We start from the raw sequence: 7,500 nt of genomic DNA, 5'->3' as shown, positions 1-7,500 counted from the left end.
AGAGAGCAGAGTGGAGAGAGAAGAAAGGGTTACCTCACACCTTGGAGTCGTTGGTCTTAAGTGCTGAAGTGAGGATGCTGGTTATGTTCTCAATGTCCACGTTATCATCTGTGTCCTGAAATAGTAGTAGTAGTAGTAGTAGTAGTAGTAGTAGTAGTAGTAGTAGTTCAATAACTTCTACACCTTACGTCAAACCCTCATCTGAACTTTAATTAAGGGTCCCACAAAATGTCACCAAAAGAAAACGAGCGACGACTCCTTTACACATCACATGGAAAACAAAGGTAACTAAAGAAAACGAAGAATGACTCCCATATACCTAATAATAATAATAATGAAAAAAAAAATATAATAAATAAATAAAATAAATAAATAAATAAACAATTCGTGGTGGTTAAGGTCCCTGCTCCACTAATTACTCATTACCGAGGCTGGCTTCTCGTTGGCTGGATAGCGTCTTTGCTGATTTTAGAAGCCGTTGCAGAACAAGACAGATTCCGCTTAATGTACTTCTACTTTCGTTAATTTTGCAGGTAACTCACACAGGCTATACACTGGCACTGTCTAGACAAAAAAAAAAAAAATAAATAAATAAAATAAATAAATAAATAAATAAAATAAATAAAAATAAAAATAAATAAATAAAAAAAAAAAAAAAAAATGTATACGTTTATTTGTTCATTTCTTTATCAGTGTTTGTGGGTGTGGCCGCTCTATGTACTTCTACTTTCGCTAATTTTACATGTAGCTCGCACAGGTTATACTCTGGCACTACCTAAAGCAAATAAGAAAAATATGTCTACTTTTATTTGTTCATTTCTTTATCGGTGTTTGTGTTGTGTATACGTGTGTGTGTGTGTGTGTGTGTGTGTGTGTGTGTGTGTGTGTGTGTGTGTGTGTGTGTGTGTGTGTGTGTGTGTGGACAGCGAGCCACAATATGATACTGTCAGCTTTGTATGTTTAGAAGGCTTTTCAGACCCAAGTTACCGCACTGAAGGTAAATTTAGAATGAAAAAGTTAGAAATCCTTTAGCAATTAAGTGTTACCGAAGATAGCTTTGCGTTTAGCGGTCCCCACGTTTGATAATGATAAAATAATAATAATAATAATAATAATAATAATAATAATAATACCCCCAAAAAAAACTGTGGAAAGAAAAGGAAGCGTAACCCGAACATTAATTACACGGGAAGCTAAACAAAACTTAACCAAAAAACCACAAAAAATGATCTCCCAAAAGAAAACGTACACCAAACCCGTTCACAGCACACGGGGACACCACCACAACAGAAAACGGGCAGCTCGGAGGGAGGAGAGGTGAGGAAGGAGGGGTGACTTACGTGTATCTTCTCCAGAGCGTTCCTGACGATGCAGAGGTCGCCGCGCAGTTCTGACACGAGGGCCGCGATCTTCTCCACGTTGCTGAGGATCTCCACGCTATGAGTGTACGGGTTGTAGCGCACACCGAAGGGCCGCTGGATCTTGGACACGTAGGACCTGTAGGGGAGGACAAGTGGTGGTGACTGATGGTGATGTTGGGGTATTAAGAGTTCAAAAAGTTGCTTGTCTGTCTCAAATTCTTTACTTTTTGATACCCTTAAATTTTTTTCTTTTTTACCTCTTCTCCTCTTTCGCCATTCACTTCAGTTTCTCATTTATTTTCTAGCCACATCATTTACTTCTTCCCTCTCATCTCTACTTCATTTCTTTGGCAAGTAAATTTCTTTCCCTCTTTTCCTTTCCTCTTCTTCCTCTCACCTCAGTTTCCTTATCTCCTAGCCACCAAATTTCTCCATGTTTCCCTTCGCCTCCATTTTCTTCTTTATTCTTCCACCGGACCTCCTTTGCCTTCTCCCTCCCCTTGGCCTCCTCATCTTTCCCTCTCTCCTCCCCTTCACTTTCTCTCCCTCGTCCCGCTCACCTTTCTATCCTTACCTGTCTCTCCCTCCTTTTCATCTTCCTCTTATCCCCTTCACCTTTCTATCCTTACCTGTCTCTCCCTCCTTCTTTTCATCTTCCTCTTATCCCCTTCACCTTTCTCTCCTTCCTTCTCTTCACCTGCCTCTCCCTCCTCTTCATCTTTCTCTCCCTCCTCCCTTAATCTATCTCTCCCTCCTTCCCTCGTCTTTCTCTCCTCTCCTCTCTTTCACCTTTCTCTCCCTTCTTCCCTTCACCTTTCCCTCCCTCCCCTCCCCTTACCTGAGTTTCTCCTTGGCCTCCTCGAAGGTGTCTGTGTAGAAGTACTGCTCCTGGAAGGTGGTCACGAGGCAGGGCACCTTGGACACCGTGTCAGGGTCAAAGGGCTCCGTCTTGGCTGCGGGCGACACGGCGTGGCTCAACTCCCCAATGCTCGACAGCAGCCCCGCCCCGTACACCTTCAGGTTGCCCTTCTGGAGGAGGCGATGAAGGAGGGGTGAGTTTATTGACGTGTGTGTGTGTGTGTGTGTGTGTGTGTGTGTGTATAGTAAGTGTAATTGTTAGAAAAAAATAGATTCTTGTGTAAAACTGATGTAAATAAAGGAAAACTGCTACAAAATTTGACGAAAACAGTAAATTGGTGAATCTGTGAGGGGGGAATAAAACAGCTAATCATCACCATCACTTTCATCATCATCATCATCATCACTATCATCATCACCATCACTATCATCACCATTACGATCATGATCACCATCACTGTCATCACTATTACGATTATAATCACTATCATTATCATCACTGTTACGATCATTATCACCATCACTATCATCATCATCATCGTCATCATCATCATCATCATCATCATCATTACCAATCACTTCGTTTAACATTCTTATTTTCCTACGATAAAAAAAAAAAATATCAAACATTCATAAGTGAGGAAGAAAAAACAGCATATAAGTTAAGAGGAAGATTGAGTTTTTTTTATATTCTTAGTCTTAGGTTAGGTTAGGTTAGGTTAGGTCAAGTTAGGTTAGGTTAGGTTAGGTTAGGTTAGGTCAGATTAGATTAGCTTAGGTTAGGTTAGGTTAGGTCAGATTAGATTAGATTAGCTTAGGTTAGGTTAGGTTAGGTCAAGTTAGGTTAGGTTAGGTTAGGTCAAGTTAGGTCAAGTTAGGTTAGGTTAGGTTAGGTTAGGTCAGATTAGATAAGATTAGGTTAGGTTAGGTTAGGTTAGGTTAGGTTAGGTTAGGTTAGGTCAAGTTAGGTTATCATTCTTACCTCTTTGCACATCCCAAACTCCACGGTGAAGAAGTACAGCTGTGAGGAGGAGGAGGAGGAGGAGGAGGAGGAGGAGGAGGAGGAGGAGGAAAAACAATAGTGAATTAGTCAATGAAAGCAAAATTTAATACTCTAAGTACAATAATATAGACCAAACCATCTCTCTCTCTCTCTCTCTCTCTCTCTCTCTCTCTCTCTCTCTCTCTCTCTCTCACCGTGGCAATCTTCATAAGATCCTCGTCGTTGGTGCCCAGGGAAGCGAGGCCGATCTCTTGGGAAAACTGGGCGAAGGAGGGGCAGGCCAGCATGGGCATGTGTCCCAGCAGCTCATGGCAGCAGTCCCTGGAAGGCGTGGTGGTGGTGGTGGTGGTGGTGGTGATGATGGTGGGAGGATAGAAGGAAGGAAAATATACGAAGGGAAGACAAAGGAAAAAAAAAGACAACAGCTCTATTGGTCCCAACGAGGCTGTCTATGTGGCTATACCAGGAGGAGGAGGAGGAGGAGGAGGAGGAGGAGGAGGAGGAGGAGGAGGAGGAGGAGGAGGAGGAGTACAAAGAAAAGAACAGACAGCAACAGCCCTACTGGACCTAACGAGGCTGATGATAGATGCATGACAGGTGTAATGAGGTCAGAACAAGTGTAGTGAGGTCAGAGCAGGTGTGTGACATGTGCTGGAGGCAGGTAACTCACGGCTCAGGGGTGTAGAAGGGGTCTGACGAGTGGCGGATGTATTGAGTGCAGTGGAAGACTCGGAAGGCAAGACCAGCAAGGAAGTCGCGCGGGGAGAGGTAGCCAGCGACGGGGCGAAGCATGAACCCCGTGGTGCCTGTGAGGGAGAGAGAGAGAGAGAGAGAGAGAGAGAGAGAGAGAGAGAGAGAGAATGCAAGTTACCGTCAGGCCTACACGTGGCAATCCCTTTACAGAATATGCCCACACACACCTCCCTTCCTCCCTCTCCCCCTCCCCCACCCACCAAAAAAAAAAAAAAAAAAAAAAAAAAAAGTCTGTCTGATCTTGTTGCAAAGGGTCCCTCTAATGTACTCACGTCTCAGGTACTTGTCAATATCGGCCAGCTGTGGAATGTTGTCCTCTCTGCGTGTGAAGGAAAATTTTCACGTTAATGTTCATCTTTTTTTTTTTTTTTTTTATTTATTATTCTTCTGATTCTCCTACTTTTCCATTTTTTTTCACTGTAATGTTAGTTAAGTATTTTCTTTTTCTTTTTTCTTCTCCTATATACATTAGTTAATCCCAAATTTGTCTGCTTTTTTTATTGATCTTCCTTCTTTTAACACGTTTTCTATTATTTACATTAGTTTAGCCTAGACTTTCCTATTTATTTCATTCACCTTCCTTCTTCTTCTATTATTCTTTGTTCATTATTTACGTTAGTTTAGCCTAGACTTTTCTATTTATTTCATTTATCTCTCCCCTTCTTCAACATCCTTTTATATTACATGTATTAGTTAAACTTAAATTTTAATCTTCACTTTCCTTTCTATGAGTCTATTTTTTTTTGTATGAATTGATTTATTTTGACGTAACTCACCCCGGTCACCTTAATTACAGACCTTCAAACACGCTTAATATTATGCAATCACCTGGCGGCATTCATCAAAGTGTCCCTTAATTAACCTGGCTAAAATTCAGGTGGATATTATTATTATTATTATTTTTTTTTTAATTTTATCTAAACTGACTTGTATATTAATTTATCTCTATCTTCATTTACATGTACTTAATTAATTCTGTCATGTAAATTAAACCTGTTCATTAATAATTTTTCTACCTTAGTCACACCTGCACCACCCTTATAACCTTAATTAATAACAATCTTAACTTTAACTACACCTGCCCCTTAATCACGTGACCTTAATTACACCTGTCCCTTAATCACGTGACTTTAAATTTCCCCTGACTTAAATGTCTTCTGAACCATCACTCCTAACATTAACTGCCATTTGAACACTAACTATGACCTTAACTGCCCCTGACCTTAAGTGCCCCTGACCTTACCTGGCCCCGAGCTTACCTGTATCCGCAGTACTTCACAAGGTCAGGCCAGTTGCTGTTGTACTCCCGACATGCGTATTTGGGGTACATCCTGAACAGCTCTCGGAAGATTGTGCCCCTGCGGCGGTGGTGGTGGTGGTGGTGGTGGTGGTGGTGGTGAGGGAGTATTAGTATTAGTAGTTGTAGGAGAGGTAGCAGTATTGGTAGTGGTAGGTGTAGTGGTGGTGGTGGTGGTGGTCGTGGTGGTGGTAGTAAGTGTTTCTTGTTGTTTTTGTTGTTGTTTGTTGTTGTTGTTATGTTTATGAAAGAAGTAGGAAGACTATAAGACAAGAATGGAGGAAGGAATAAATGAAGAAGGAAAAGGGAAAATAAGAAAGTAGAAGAACAAACAAAATAAGGAAGAAAGAATATAGCACAAGAATGAAATACCCACGTACTGACAACCACACCGCTAAAATAAAACACAATACATAGAGGGAAAAAAAAACTAAATGAATAAATAAATAAATAAATAAATAAATAAATAGAAATAAATAAATAAAAATAAAATAAAGTAAAATAAATAAATAAATAAAATAAATAAATAAATAAAATAAAAATAAAATAAATAAAACAAATAAATAAAAAGTGAAGGAAAGACAGCGATTTACAAAATCCACATCCTGTGATCCACAATGATCCACTCACCATGTTGAGATCTCCTCCTTGGTATACTCCACACGTGGGATCTCCTGTCCACTGTGGGGTGGTGGGGGGAGGAGAGGGAGAGAAGAGAAGAGAGAGAGAGAGAGAGAGAGAGAGAGAGAGAGAGAGAGAGAGAGAGAGAGAGAGAGAGAGAGAGAGAGAGAGAGAGAGAGAGAGAGAGAGAAATTATTTTAGTATTATATATATATATATATATATATATATATATATATATATATATATATATATATATATATATATATATATATATATATATATATATATATATATATATATATATATATATATATATATATATATATATAAAACAAGTTATTTACCACACTATTACTGCTGCTGCTGCTGCTACTACTACTACTACTACTACTACTACTACTACTACTGGTACTATGACTTACTATTTGTACTTCATTGCCAGGTCGTAGAAAACTTGTCTTCTTTTCCTGTAGACTGGATCTTTGAAGCCCTGGCAGAGAGAGAGAGAGAGAGAGAGAGAGAGAGAGAGAGAGAGAGAGAGAGAGAGAGAGAGAGAGAGAGAGAGAGAGAGAGAGAGAGAGAGAGAGATTTAATATACATATTTACATAGAATTTCCATATTTATTCATGTGTGTTTATTTATCTATTTATGTATGTATGTACGAGGTGTGTCATTAAAGTTCCAGGACTGGTGCCACACAAGTTTTATTTCACATCCAGGCTACAAACTATAGGTTATCTCCTTCGAAGTAATCCCCCTGGCACCGCATGCACTTGTCCATCCTTCTCTGCCAGGCTTGCATGCACTGCTGGAAGGATTCTTGCGGGATGCTCCTCAGCTCCGTCGTCACGGCCTTTTTGATGTCGTCCGCATCATCAAAACGGGTCCCCTTCATGACCTCCTTGAGCTTGGGGAAGAGGAAGAAGTCGCACGGAGCGAGGTCAGGTGAGTAGGGCGGTTGCTCCAGCACGGCGATGTTCTTCTTGGCCAAGAACTCTCTGATGCTCAGGGCATTGTGAGCAGGCGCATTGTCGTGGTGAAGCAGCCACGAGTTGCCCTGCCACAACTCCCGCCTCTTCTCGCGCACTGCACGAAGCAGACGCCGCAGTACTTCTTTGTACACATGTTGGTTGACTGTCTGGCCCTGTGGCAAGAACTCGCAGTGGACGATGCCCCTCACATCGAAGAAAGCGATCAACATGACCTTGAAGCTGGACCTGGACTGCCTTGCTTTCTTCGGCCGTGGCGACGCCGGACTCTTCCATTGAAGGCTCTGGCGTTTGGTCTCCGGGTCGTACTCAAATACCCAGGACTCATCGCCGGTGATGACTCTCCTGAGCAAGTCTGGTTCAGTTTCCAGACGCTCGAGGATGTCCTGACACACCTGCATGCGTCGTCCCTTCTGGTCATCGTTCAGGAGTCTCGGCACCATCTTCGCACAGACTTTCCGCATGCCCAGATCTTCAGTGATAATCTTCCACACGCTGTTGTGGTTCATGCCAAGCTCATCTGCGATCTTTCGAACAGTCAACCGACGATCGTCACGCACCATCTGCTTGACACGCTCAACATTGGCCTCATTCCTGCTCGTTGAGGGTCTTCC

The 7,500-nt window shown here is 41.6% G+C and overlaps 1 protein-coding gene across 1 annotated transcript in view; it reads right to left on the bottom strand.

Annotated features, from left to right (window-relative positions):
• Positions 1 to 7,500, bottom strand: part of LOC135113113 (tryptophan 5-hydroxylase 1-like) — a 36,308-nt gene that overhangs the window by 1,671 nt on the left and 27,137 nt on the right. Inside the window, exons 7-16 of the mRNA XM_064028164.1 lie at positions 6,319 to 6,386; positions 5,903 to 5,953; positions 5,235 to 5,333; positions 4,248 to 4,294; positions 3,893 to 4,028; positions 3,417 to 3,543; positions 3,202 to 3,240; positions 2,200 to 2,390; positions 1,341 to 1,497; positions 1 to 115 (exon numbers count right to left, since the gene is read on the bottom strand). The exon at positions 1 to 115 is cut by the window's left edge and continues 1,671 nt beyond it. Of these exons, the coding sequence (XP_063884234.1) occupies positions 35 to 115; positions 1,341 to 1,497; positions 2,200 to 2,390; positions 3,202 to 3,240; positions 3,417 to 3,543; positions 3,893 to 4,028; positions 4,248 to 4,294; positions 5,235 to 5,333; positions 5,903 to 5,953; positions 6,319 to 6,386 (996 nt within the window). The 3' untranslated portion in view covers positions 1 to 34. The remainder of the gene's footprint in view (positions 116 to 1,340; positions 1,498 to 2,199; positions 2,391 to 3,201; positions 3,241 to 3,416; positions 3,544 to 3,892; positions 4,029 to 4,247; positions 4,295 to 5,234; positions 5,334 to 5,902; positions 5,954 to 6,318; positions 6,387 to 7,500) is intronic.

This window comes from Scylla paramamosain, chromosome 25 (assembly GCF_035594125.1).
Source record: "Scylla paramamosain isolate STU-SP2022 chromosome 25, ASM3559412v1, whole genome shotgun sequence".
Lineage (NCBI taxonomy): Eukaryota > Metazoa > Arthropoda > Malacostraca > Decapoda > Portunidae > Scylla > Scylla paramamosain.
The sequence above is the reverse complement of the archived record's forward strand: the minus strand, read 5'-3'. Positions and strand labels throughout refer to the sequence as shown.